The sequence below is a fragment of the Phragmites australis genome, chromosome 3 (assembly GCF_958298935.1).
Source record: "Phragmites australis chromosome 3, lpPhrAust1.1, whole genome shotgun sequence".
NCBI lineage: Eukaryota > Viridiplantae > Streptophyta > Magnoliopsida > Poales > Poaceae > Phragmites > Phragmites australis.
In genome coordinates, this window is record NC_084923.1 from 35,766,520 (window position 1) to 35,779,438 (window position 12,919).

Sequence of the window (12,919 nt, forward strand, 5' to 3'; positions counted from 1 at the left end):
CGGTCGAGCCAGCGGGGGTTTGAGCCCCCGTCCCGCACCCCCTGGTTCTCCAATGAAGATTGCACCATGGGGAAGCGCTGTTCAAAAAACATTCTCATGAGTTTGAAACCAGGTGGGTGAAACGTGCAAAGGCACCTACTATCAACAGAGTCAACATCCAGTCCTCCTCCAACTGGTAGTAGGAAGGAGATCCTCTGACGCAACTGCACTGTGACGTGGCCGCTAACATATGGGCTAACTCTCAGTAGACCCCACGTGTCAGTAACGAAGTCACTCGTGCAGTTATATTGGAGGAACCACTTCCCTAGTAGTGTGGGGAAAGTCTCCGATGAGACTCCCAGATTGCGATCCCTAAGGACCTTTGCCGCACTCGCTCGTGGCGACACCTTTGCTTACCATTGCGGTGACGACTACCCCCACCTCTACTTGACGATGACCTCCTCCAGGCAAAGATGGATTGATTGAGAAACTTTCAAGGTCCAAAATGTTAGAGTATAGACTTGGATTGTAAGACTAGTTAAGATACTCTAACACAAAGGATTTTGATACTCCCCCAAACAAGCCTTTAAATCAAACAAAAAGTAGAAAGAAAAAAAAAAGCTGCATCACACCAAGTCAGGCCTAGCTTCTGGCGCTCTGTGGCTGTGACCAATCACTAGGATGGGCATGGAGCGATCTGTAGATATCCGTAGATCTACTCTTAACTAGTTAGTTAATTAACTTGAATGAAAGTCAGATCGCTCCCCATCCATCCTTACCAATCACACCGGTCACTAGCGGTAGTGCCATCGCAGTTTTACCCTCATGCTCACGTAATTACAAGTCCTAAAAAATTTGGTTCCTTGATGTTAAGATTATGTCTTAGTCGATGTCGAGATGAGTAGGTATAGCTCAACCCTTCAAGTGTCCTAAATCAGACCACAATTAAGTAGGTAGTATGCAAATAAAGAGATAATATTGTTGACCGTGTATCCTACTCTTATAGCAACCAATATCTCTAAAGTAGTACAAGTAGTAGCAATTTTAATTCTAGTGTGGTAGATATAGCAACGTCGGCTCTAGCATTTTTGTGAAAATTTATGCCTCTGAAATCTCTTCTCCGGCAGGAATATCACCGGTGCACCTTCGGTTCCTACCAACAATTTCCCGAGACCATGTTTGGCTTATTATGAAGTGCATAAAAAAGAGCTTTATATAGAACAGGTATTCCAGTAATTGTCTTTTAAACTAAAATACAACTGGTTTATTAATTGGTTGAAAAAAACTCCAAAAGCTTAACAATAAAGAATCGGCATGTTGGAGACCAGCTCCCATTTCTTTTAGAGAAAAATCAGCTCAGGCATTTTGCAGGAACTCCATCTCTTTGATCTGTGAGATTGAAGCAGTTACCTACTCATTTGATAACTCTTGGTCACCATATCATAGAAGGGGAAAAGATCCCTCCAAGAAATCCAACAGCCACATCCAAAGTCAACAACTGAGAACCGGCGGATGTGGTCGTGAACAAAAGCAGAGGATGAGATGAACAAAGCCGGAAACTAAGGCAGATTACATCGAGTCGCTTTCGTCTATTCTCAGTCCTATATAGATATAATGGTCGATGGATCTAGGGAAGAAATAGAAAATTGTTTCACATAGATCAATTGGTGCATATTTAGCATGAATCGGAGCTTTTCAAGGGCAGTTGGCGTAGACAAATAAGCACACTTGTCCTGCAAGTTCTTGTTCAAATTTTGGCGAATAATATACAATGTAGTAGGTTAGGCAAAAAAAAGAAGTATATACTGTTAGATTATATATACAATGCAGTTGGTTAGGCAAAAAATAATGGGCATATAATAAATCTTCAGGGCTGGATGGATATTCACATATGCGATATTAACTGGATATTTTTTTAGTACAAAAATAAAGGTTTACAAGGAGATATCTTCCCTTGTAACCCTCATCCCTTCCATTTCAAGGCTTGGAAGAGCTAGAAGAGATGTCCTTTTCCAAAAGAAACGTGAAGAATCGATCGATTAATTGAGACGCCAGAACCGGAGCAGATTTTCGTTGCTCGATACAAATGAGCTCAATTTTTCTTTTTTTGGTTGAAAGGGAAGTGCAACACCTCTTCGACCGGTAAGAGAGCAATTTATGGACGTGGACACCAGTGTCGAGAACGACTTTGATTGCTTATTCCACACGTACTGGTCGATTTCATCTGGTTAGGTGGCTGTGTAATACTGAGAATGGTGATTATAGGATGTGAATATGTGTTTTAATAATTTTTTTAAATAGATGATCTTTTTCTATTTCTCATTCAACACACTCAAAATATTTAAATAAAAAATAAAAGAATCAGAGAAATAAAGCAAGAAGATTAGTTTTATGGCAACATGACTTCATAGATGGGATATGAACCATATGTTACATTCAAGATCATTCCATATGTCTTTATACACAAAACTCGTAACTTTAAAAAAACTAGAAAAAATGGTCACCAGACAAGGTTAACTCCAAGATAATAATCTAGTGGCAAGAGTATTCAAGACCCACTCAAATGCATGAGTATGTGAGTATTTAAACCACTAGTATCAAGAAGAACAACTCTACGAAGGTGAAAAACTACAGCTCAAATAAAAAATCACCAGACAAGAAACCTCTCCAAGTTGATGATCTAGATACAAGCGTACTCAAAACTCATGAATGTACACTCATATGTGAATTTTTATTCCTCTAGCAATAAGAAGAGCAACCTCCCAAGGTGCTGAAAATTCAGCTCAAAAATCAAAACGAAAATCACAAAGAAACACCGAAAACTTGCAAGAGAAACAATAGAAGAAAATTAAAAGGAGGTGAGTACAATAACATGAAGAAGAATAAACTTTATTACAGCAGAGGTCAGTACTATTTTAGACAGATTACAAATATTTTTATCACAAAACTCTCACCTAATATATAGCCTATACACTCATCTTCCTCTCTACTAAAACCCTAACATAATGCTCTCGTATGGGTAGCACAAGGAGCTCAAATGGCTGGTTCAAACTTTTACATAGCTATACCCTTCTATTTATAGGTCTAGAAAGCTTGACCTCTAAGTTTTCTAATTTTTTTCTAAAATATTTCTTTCTTGTAGTACACTCCTACCTACCACCGATGGCATTTTGATCCATTCTCTTCTTCATTCATCGAACGGCCGCGGTGCCTTCATTACTTAGCTTTGTCTAGACGCAAGCTTCGCGATGGTGCCATGTACTCCTCCAGTCCTATCGTGAAACCGCCTGCACGTTTCTCAAAGCGTGACTCACCGGCTTGCTTACATCTTAAGCAAACGCTTTGATGTCAACTTGTGTACTCTGTCATGCAATCCTGACCATCGACAAGTCTCTCCCGCTCTCGATCCCTCGGGCCGCCTTGTCACTTTTACGGGTATCCCCTTCGCTTGACTTTGTTAACATGCTGTCTCCATCTACCTTCTTGAGCTTCACGTGTTCATCTAGGATTACTCTTGACTCCGCTCGGCCTCCTTAATTGTCTGGCAGTAAGCACTCCGCTTGACCCCGATCATCCCGCCGTCAATACCTAAGTTACATCCATCACCTGCACACCATGAGACAAGCAAACACATAGCTCCAATTCTAATTCCAATTAGTCCATAATCAATATCCTAAAATGAAATCCTAAATCAATTCAAATCACATCAAAGCTCATGCAAAACCGAAGATCATCAAACCAAATAAATGACAATGTCAATCACTCATCACAAGTAAACCAAGACACATTTCAACTTAATTTCCCAGGCTGCTTAGTCCACACATATTCTGTTGAATAAAAATTGAAATATAAGGACACATCTATAGTTATATTTTCTCCAAATGTCCAAAAATGAAAATCAACCTAAGTAGTGCAATGACCAGATGATCTTCCGACCAAAAAGGCACAAAGGTCGTCAAGATTGGCACAAAAACAAAAAAATAAGGGGAGGTTCCCACAGTGTAAAATTGAGCTACATTCGATCAATCTGTACAGATTAATCCTACCAATCTACTCTGATCTACCTTGCATGTATATATACAGCTGCAAGTTCGCCGGAACGATAAGATCACCGATCTACTTCGTCGACCGCCAGCGCAACCTGCGTTGTCGATGGCAGGGCGTCGTTCCTTCCTCCCCATTCCCTGATCCTCTCTTCAGCCAACATAGCCTGCGGAATTTACAGTTCATGCATTTATGTAAAATGATTTCTGAATTAATTTGACTGACAGTAACGTTAAGCGTCGTCGTTAAGGTTTAGTGCCGCACCTGTTTCTCCCACTTGGTTCTGTAGGATATGAAGAGAAGTATAGCGGTCTGAAGCAGAGTGCCGACTGACATGCCCACCCAAATTCCCTGCAGATTTAGACACATGTCACTGCATATAGTTTCTGAATGTTATGTTCAGAGATCAATTGGAAATGGTATTGTACATTCCATTTACTCATCCACATTATATACTCTACGTTCAATTTTGCATTTCTTTTTACGCACCAATGCATCAAGCTTTAGCTTGAAGCCGAAGAGGGCCCCCAGTGGGAGGCCAACGAAGTAGTAGCACCCTATGTTTATGAACGCCACAAGCGACTGCCATCCTGCTCCGATCGCCACACCTGCAAAGCATTTCAAGATTTGTCCATATGTTTTCATTAGAAATGTAAGAATGTTTGGATGGATTGATCAGTTGCCAGTTGCTCTGCTTTTGAATTGGCAGTAGCAATTCCAATACCTGAGAGCACGGGCTGGATACTGTTGAGGAAGATGGAGCCCGCGAGGAGGTAGCCCAGCTTGGCGGCCTCCCTCAGCACCTCTTCGTCCTCGCTGAAGAACCGCGGCAGCTCGGTGCGCCAGATGAGGAACAGGGCCATGAAGATGGCGCCGATGAAGCCGGACGTCAACACCGCAATGATCACCGAGAACTTGGCCGCCTTTGGCCGGTTCGCGCCCAGCTCGTTTGATACCCTCACGCTGCGAAAAAAAAAGACGTTGGCAGATTGGAATTCGACATCAGTTTGACTAAGCACTGAACTGAATGATACTGGTCTTCTTGTGCCCAGTGTACACTCGAGTTCTTGTGCAAATTACCTCACTGCTGCATTGAAGCCTAGTGCAATCATCAGGGTCCAGAGCTGATAATTGATGCTGTAAATTTTGACAAGAAATGATTGGTTACCATTTACTAAAGAAATGGCATGCCAGCCTCAATTGCTTGTCGGAGAATAATTGAGTTGCTTACCAGATCGACATGACGTCAACCTGAAGTTGTGCGTTCCTGAGGACACCCACAAGGATGATCACTGCAGTGTAGTACCAGAGCTCCAAGCTGGAACAGATTGCGTAAAAATATGAGCAGATTATTGAGTGTGTTAAGTATTCAAACGACAAGAATCTAATATACTTTAAACTGCTGCTTGAGTTGATTAATCGTGGATAGGTGTACCAACCAGAGCATGACGGCGGACGCGAGCGACAGCTTGACGAAGGCGGCGAGGTTCTTGAACGCGAGCGCAGAGAACCCGCGCCACGCTTCCGGGAAGCAGCCGGACACCAGGTACCCGAACTGCGCGAGGATGATGAGCCACCAGGACACGTTCCCGACGATGGCGGCGCCGAAGATCCCGTGGCCCAGGCGCGTGACGAAAACGTAGTTGAGCACGACGTGGACGGCGAGCCCGGCGCCGGAGATGAAGGTGATGACCCACACCCGGCTCTGCGCCTGGAAGAACTTCTGCAGCGGGAAGTTTGCGGCGTAGGCGAAGAGCTGCGGGAGCACCCACCGGGTGTACGTGCCGGCGACGTCGGCGATGTCCCCGGGCTGGCGGAGCACGCGGAGGATGGGCGCCGTGAAGAGGTAGGTCGGGGTGAGAACCAGCGCGGTGGCGCCGCAGATGACCCAGGAGCGCTGGATGTAGACGCCCAGCATGTCCACCTGCCCGGCGCCCACCGCCTGGCCGCACAGCGTCTCCAGCGCGCTGCCCATGCCAAGCTGCATGTCAGCCATGCATGCCACCACATCAGTTAGTTCTGTGTGCGTGGGAAAGCTCAAATTAACTTCAAATTTACAAGGTTTCTCTAAAGATTTAGGTAAAATTTTAATTTCTCTCTAGTTGATACTCCCTCTAGTCAAAACCAAATGAATTTCTCTCTAGTTAATACCGTCAGTTACCGATGTCCGCAAAATTTTAATCTCTCTAGTTAATGCTCCCGCTAGTCCAAAGCAAGTGAGTTTCTTTCGTCTAGAGTAAGCTAGTTTTCGGAAACTTTTTGAATCTATGTAATAAGACTATTTCAAATTTGATCTCTGGTATATTTCAACGTACACAATACCTTCATAGTATTACAATTATTAGGCTTTTAACATATATATACTGCGAAAAAAATCAACCAGCAAATACGTGTTTTGAAGATTGCCCATGTCTAGGTGACAGAAATAAAAATGCTAGGAGTGAACTAAATAACAAGCTATACATATAGGTGCGATCGAGTGCGACGACATATATATGGTTGGTTACTTTCTTGTCACAAAAAGAAAAGATAGAGTTGCTTTCGTTGGCGCTTAGAGAGGAAAAAATGGTCAAAGAAACGAGAAATGCTGGTCCCGTTCTTTGTTTGCGGCAAGAAAGTCCATAACTTTTTTTTTTGTCAGTAGAGAATTCGGGTGGAGCCGATATGATCGATCGCGCGAGCTAATTCTCATCGGATTCATCTACCTACTCTCCCGGTACCTAACGAAAACGACCACCGGGTCGACAATGGCTCCCTTGGACGTGTCGTCGCCATCGATGGGCTCGATTGCTCGCTCGCTGGTCAACACAAATTGGGCCATTTGCTGCTAATGCATGCACACCAGACAGCACACTAGCTTGCGTATTTTGTGCAGCTTTGTGCACGGGAATTTGACCTGGCGCGCAGCTGCAGCAAGATGATGCATGCGTGGTTGATGGTGCACACAGCACAGCTAGCACAACACAGCAGGACAAATAAAAGCGCGATGTGCAGCCACAGAAACCTACTAGAACCGTGGTAGAGCAACATTGACCATAGTGACAGATACATAATGGACTGCTAGAGGTTATCTCTTCTTTCTTCCTCCCTCACCCTCACTTCTTTATCTTCCTCTTCCTCTTCTCTCTGTGGAGCACCCAAGAGTAAGAGGGCTTGAACCCCGCACTCCCCCTTAAAGATTCACTCCTGATAGGCCGAACATGTATGCTTATCTTTTCTGTCAACTTCCGGAAAGTGTGTTCTAGACTTACGGTAATTTTTTTAATAAAAATAGAAAGTTGTAGAAAACGTTGGAGGTAGCTTAGAAAAAAAAATAACTTTCTGGAAACGCAATCTTGCTTGCTTTTGAGCATGTCTTGTGTAGTTTATGCAGTTAATTAGGTTTACCTGGCTTTCGATGTGCCACTAAATATATAGCTAGCTCATACATACTTATATTAGTAGAAACATAATTTATACAGATTGTTCGAAAATCTCGTGCGAAACACTTTTTTCGATCGTCTGTGGAAAAGAGTCTATACAAATCATTTGTAAAGACAGCTCGTTATTGGAACCGATTATACTAAGTTTTTTATAGCTAAAAAATCTAAAAATATATTTTTCATACCCACACCAGTCTCTTATATTATTATGTAGGTGCGGTCGCAAGTCACATAATTTTTTAAGTGAAATATTACGAATGCGTTTTTTAAGAGTCGAACCCGCAATACTGCAGTGTCTCGCTTTGTTGTAATTATTCGTTGCCATTTTCTTAGATAATTCTATTTTAGAATCGTCTGTGATACTATTTATATAAACGGATTCATAGATCCGTATATACAAATACGTCTAACTAAATAGATTATATAGGATATATGTGTTCTCCGTTCGTGCATGTGATCCCTACTCACTGCCTTGGCAAGAAAAAAAAAACTTATCAGGTAGTTGCTCGATTGATCACGATTGATGACGATCGATCCAGGTTGTTGCAAGCAGCCAGCTACAATTTTACAGCGCTAACCGCTAGCTGTACCTAGCTAACCAAAGGAAACGACACCAACTCAAATGTGGATCCATGCATGCACGGACAAAATGAAGTGCGCGAATGAAGACATGTAGATTCGTCAAAACTAAAGCACTTCGACCCTACTTCACACACACACACACAAATATATATATATATATATATATATATATATATATATATATATATATATATTAGTATACATACTTCCTTTCTAATATATGTTTAGAGATGAATATATATATATCTTTATAAATGTATACATATTATAAAATAGTATATAGATTTCAAAAATTAATATGCATTTCAATTATAACATGATCAACTATGAATTGAGCTAAAAATATGTAATCCTGAAGTACGTACTAGTTTTCCTGAAAGGTTCACGAGGTATTAAAGCGCACGCATTATCGAGCTAATAATGAATGTTTTTTGTCTTTTAGGGTTACGAATATATATATGTTCCTCCACCGGTTAACTACTTGTTCATGCTACCTCGTCTATCGAACGCTCCACGAGAAGGAACAAATTACGTGCAGTGCGTGCCTCACCCATCGACGTAGACGTGCAAACAGACGTGGCCTGCTGAATTAGCTAGTTTCTTAGTGGCATGCATTTTACCTAGCCACAGCCCACAGACATGGCCTGCTTAACCGAAATTAATTAATTGTAGTTTGAAAATGAGGTTATATAGATTTACTAGATTATATAAATTTAGTGCAAATTAAGTGCTCTTCTTAAGAAAAGAATGGCCTGGACATATGTTTCAGCTTTCCCTCGCAACAGTTGAAGGTTAATTAATGTTGACGCGATTAGGTAGCCGGCCGTCTCGTTCCCTTCCCAACGAGAATGTGTGTCCAGGATGCAAAGAACAGGAGACGTTTATTACGTCCAGTTGGCGTGCGTACGTACCAGGACTCCGTAGGCGAAGCCTTCGATGACGTTCTCGACGACGGCGACGGCGGCGAGCTCGACGGCGCCGATGTGGCCGACGAAGCCGACGGTGACGAAGCCGATAGAGAACTGGAAGACGGCGGTGAGGATGGCCGGGAACGCGATGTGCCACAACAGCTTCGACTCCTGCCAGCTCTTGCTCACCACCAGCTTCCCCATTGTTGCTTGAGGCTCAGACGTCTCTGGAATCGATCGACCGGTTATATAGATCGATTGTCCACCAGGCGATCAATTCGAATTTCTCTTCAACTGCATGCACATATGAACACCTGTAGAAGAAGAAGTAAGAGAAGAAGAAGAAATCTAACAGCCAGCCACGGTTTCCGTTTGTGGCGCTAGCCGGATAAGCAGTTAGAAGCTGCTATCGATCGATGATATATGGACATGGAGAGAAGCGAAGTAGCAGCTAGGCCTGTTCGTTACATATAGGCTTCTCTGGTATGTAGCGCTGCTAGCCGCTGGAGTACTACAAGTGTGCGAGTTAAGGAAGGGGCTAGCATTCCCAAGCAGCAGCTGTAGATGCTGACAAGTGTAAGGGTAGGTAGGAGTAGGACAGCATGAACTAAAATTTCGTTAAAATTTCTAGAATTTTGAAGGATAACAAAATATTTAATTTTAGAATTTTTTATCTGATATGTAGGACTTATATAGTAGAGAGCAAAAATTACCGAAATTTTGCAAATTTCAGTCTTTTCACTAATAAAGAAAAAATTGTAAAACGGAATTGAAATCCTTTGGACAAGAGCGTACATGTATCATCTACTCTCACTAGGGAGTAGGGATGTAAACGTACCGAATATGTATTGAATAGTTTATTTTTTTACATTGCTATCTATATTTTAATATAAATATAAATATAAATATCCTCGAATATGAATATGAATCGGATAGTTCGAATCCGAATCCGTATTCGAATATCTACTCGATCTGGTTATATGAAAATATCATACAACTTTAACAACAAGATATTTTAGTTTGGTGCGCAAAAAAATCGTTCACATTTGGAATTACTAGAATTATCGAATTTTTAGAAATTTCATTCGAAAAAATAATGTCAAAAAATTAAATTCTTGGTCAAACTTGATTGAAATTTGATTGGAGCGGAATATATAAATTTCATTCACCTTTGTGAAGTTTGGTTCTCTGGTTGGCAGATACATATATTATCCATTTTCATATCTGAATTCAAAGCAATTCGGATTTCTACATTTGAATCCAAATCATGAAAACGAATTCAAATACATCCATTTTAATACCCATTTTAGAGACGAATACAAATACTATCGAGGGTTAGTCCCTGGCAATGATTTTTGGGTATGCTGGATAGTGGGTGCGTGAATGGTGTTTTAAGAATCGATGTGTGCGCGTACGATGGACTCATGAACATAGAGAGTTATACAGGTTCGGGTCTTTCGGAGGATAATAGCCCTACATCATGTGTGTTGTGTTATAGAGGATCTTAATTGGTTACAGAGTTAGTTCTATTTGGCTACTAAACTTGATATCCCTCCTCTACAAACGAGGTTTTCATCTCTTTATATAGTAGAGAGGATGAAAACTTACATGTGGATCCAAACAGAAGACCCTATTCATCCTAATATCTAACCCAAGCCATCATTACGGAGGACCGTCTTTGACAACTTGCTTGATCGGCCTGCTAACAACGTCTCGTCCGTCGTGCGGCGCCACGTCGACCTACGAAAGTCTCATCCCATAGCATTTAATGCTACAAGATAGGACAATACCCCTCTGCATCGTCCATGACTTCATCCATTGGAGTTGGCGCCTGAGAAGGAAAACACTTGAGTGAATGTCAATAAATACGATTGAATAGGTTGTGCCAGATCCGGCCCAACGACCAGTGAGGCCGGTTGTGGGTTTATGTGATGGCGTAGGGAGACTGGTCGCATATGTCTTGTACCAGTCGTGGGAACCATACCCTGGTCGCGTGACTGACCAGTTTTAGGAAATATACGTCTCTAACTATTATATCCCTCGCGAGGCCTGTTTGCCAGGGTACCACTTTACTCAATATACCGACAATAGCCCCCGAGCTTCCTCATGACAGTGGCCTAGCCTGTTCACACTACTTGGGCTCCGGGCGAACGTAGTCTACCTAGGGAGTGGTCATTGACGCCGTCAATCCCCAGAGTGCAACTCTAAACTTCGTGTCATGTGAAGAGGTTTAAATGTCCCGAGAGGAAAAAAAAAGAGGGTACGAGAGAGATATATTAATTACCGTTGGACCTGAAGGACTCTTGGTTCCTTCTGTGCGTCGCCTCAGGTTTTGAGCAATTTGAAGGCCACGTTAGTCAGTTTCATGGTGCATGGAACAAGACACGGCTCGACAAGTCCATTGGGGGTGAGTAGCGTTCGGCGCTAGCGAGGACTTGTGGACTTATGGTCATTGTCTCTGGCTTCCTAGTCGTTCGGCATCTTGGTCACTAAGTTCTATAGTGGCCGTCAAGCGTGGTTGCTTGTTGTGGTCGGAGAATCAATATGTCGAGAGCCTGTGGCTTGGTTGCGAAGTCCTACAAAATAGAGAGGCTGAGTTTTTTTTTTTAATTTAAGAACCTACAAACTGTATTCCATGCTCATCTGGAAGGTCCTACAACATAGAAAGACAAGCCCATCTTCGAGCGACCCTACACATAGAACCTGCGCAACAAAGCGATGTTCCAGGAGTTGTATAATTCATGACCGTCCTCCATGGCTAGCTTAACCGCGCCAGGTCTGGTGATGGCGACTATTTTGTAGGTTCCCTCCTATTTAGGGAGAGTTTATTCCGACCGACCTTATTTTGGATTTACCTAAGGACGAGGTCGCCTATGACCAGTGTTCGCTTCCTCACCTTTTGGTCGTGGTAGTGTCTGAGGCTCTGCTGATAACGGGCGGCTCAAATTAGAGCGCGATCGTGGAACTCTACGATCAGGTTTATGTCATCCTCCCGTTATGCCACCTGATTGTTATCCGAGTAATTGTTGACTTGAGGTAACTGAAGGGCCATTTCAGAGGGGAGCATTACTTCGACACCAAAAACTGAGAAGAAAGGGGTTTTGGCTATGACCTAACTAGGGGTCGTTCACAACGGCCAGAGTATTATGGGGAGTTCATCCACCCAGGGTCTCGAATAGCTTTTAAGATGGTCGAAGACCTGAGCTTTGATCCCTTGCAATATCATCTCATTCGCCTTTTTGACCTGTCCGTTGCTTTGGGGGTGAGCCACAGATGCATAGCAGAACTTGGTCCCGATCTCTTCACAGTAGTCTTAGAAAGCACTACTGGCGAACTAAGTTTCATTGTCCATGATTATGCGGTTTCGACTATCAAACCACACTATCAGCCATCATTTGAACTTAATCGCGGCTGTGGCGGTGATCTTCCTGACGGGCTTGGCCTCAATCCAATTAGTGAATTTGCCGATTGCCATGAACAGGAACTCAAAACCGCATGGGGCTTTAGGGAATGGTACCACAATATCGAGCCCCCAGATAGACAAAGGTCAAGAGAGTGGTATTATCGGTGATCTGGGAACTAGGGGTTCCCGAGTCCCAAGGCCAGGACAGCACAACGCCACATGGCGCCATCCCCCCGAGGGCCGAGAAGAGCCAGTTCCGGGAGGGGTGCTCGGGGCCATGAACAGTTAGCCCCTGAGTACCCGGAGTTCCCCGAGGACCTGAGAAGCCCCTTGCCGGTGGACCCCACGAGGGCTTCACAGTGAGGTGTCAATCGGAGGGAGGCCCGATGCTGCATTTAAGAGGGAGCATGACCGATCACATCCAATCACTCCCCCCACGCCTGTTGTACTGAGTACGTCAGTCCCTGCCATAGCCTAGCAGGAAGGCGTCGGGACATTTAATGCGATGGGTCCCATCGCACGTCACCCTGCGGGGCCCATAAAGGAAACGTCTTGGAGATATCGTCGCTGGGCTCGAGGCG

At 43.3% G+C, this 12,919-nt stretch overlaps 1 protein-coding gene across 2 annotated transcripts; it reads right to left on the reverse strand.

Annotated features, from left to right (window-relative positions):
* Nucleotides 1-3,724: 3,724 nt before the first annotated feature.
* On the reverse strand, nucleotides 3,725-9,446 carry LOC133912895 (protein DETOXIFICATION 29-like). 2 transcript variants are annotated; one of them, XM_062355863.1, is made up of 8 exons: nucleotides 8,939-9,446; nucleotides 5,463-6,004; nucleotides 5,255-5,341; nucleotides 5,104-5,160; nucleotides 4,748-4,986; nucleotides 4,513-4,631; nucleotides 4,288-4,374; nucleotides 3,725-4,189 (listed from the first exon to the last, which is right to left on the reverse strand). In XM_062355863.1, exons 1-8 carry the CDS (start codon nucleotides 9,137-9,139, stop codon nucleotides 4,088-4,090), a joined length of 1,434 nt encoding a protein of 477 aa, XP_062211847.1. In that variant the 5' UTR covers nucleotides 9,140-9,446; the 3' UTR covers nucleotides 3,725-4,087. The 2 variants fall into 2 exon arrangements, with proteins under 2 accessions (XP_062211847.1, XP_062211848.1); XM_062355864.1 differs by having other exon boundaries at nucleotides 5,463-5,990; nucleotides 8,939-9,069.
* Nucleotides 9,447-12,919: the final 3,473 nt, after the last annotated feature.

Bases quoted from the DNA above. Each gene is read 5' to 3' on its own strand.
- LOC133912895 (XM_062355863.1), bottom strand. From the start codon at position 9,139: ATGGGGAAGCTGGTGGTGAGCAAGAGCTGGCAGGAGTCGAAGCTGTTG. The intron at 6,005-8,938 runs GTACGTACGCAC...GCTGACATGCAG, and splicing joins GCTTCGCCTACGGAGTCCTG to CTTGGCATGGGCAGCGCGCT. The intron at 4,190-4,287 runs GTGCGGCACTAA...TAAATTCCGCAG, and splicing joins GAACCAAGTGGGAGAAACAG to GCTATGTTGGCTGAAGAGAG.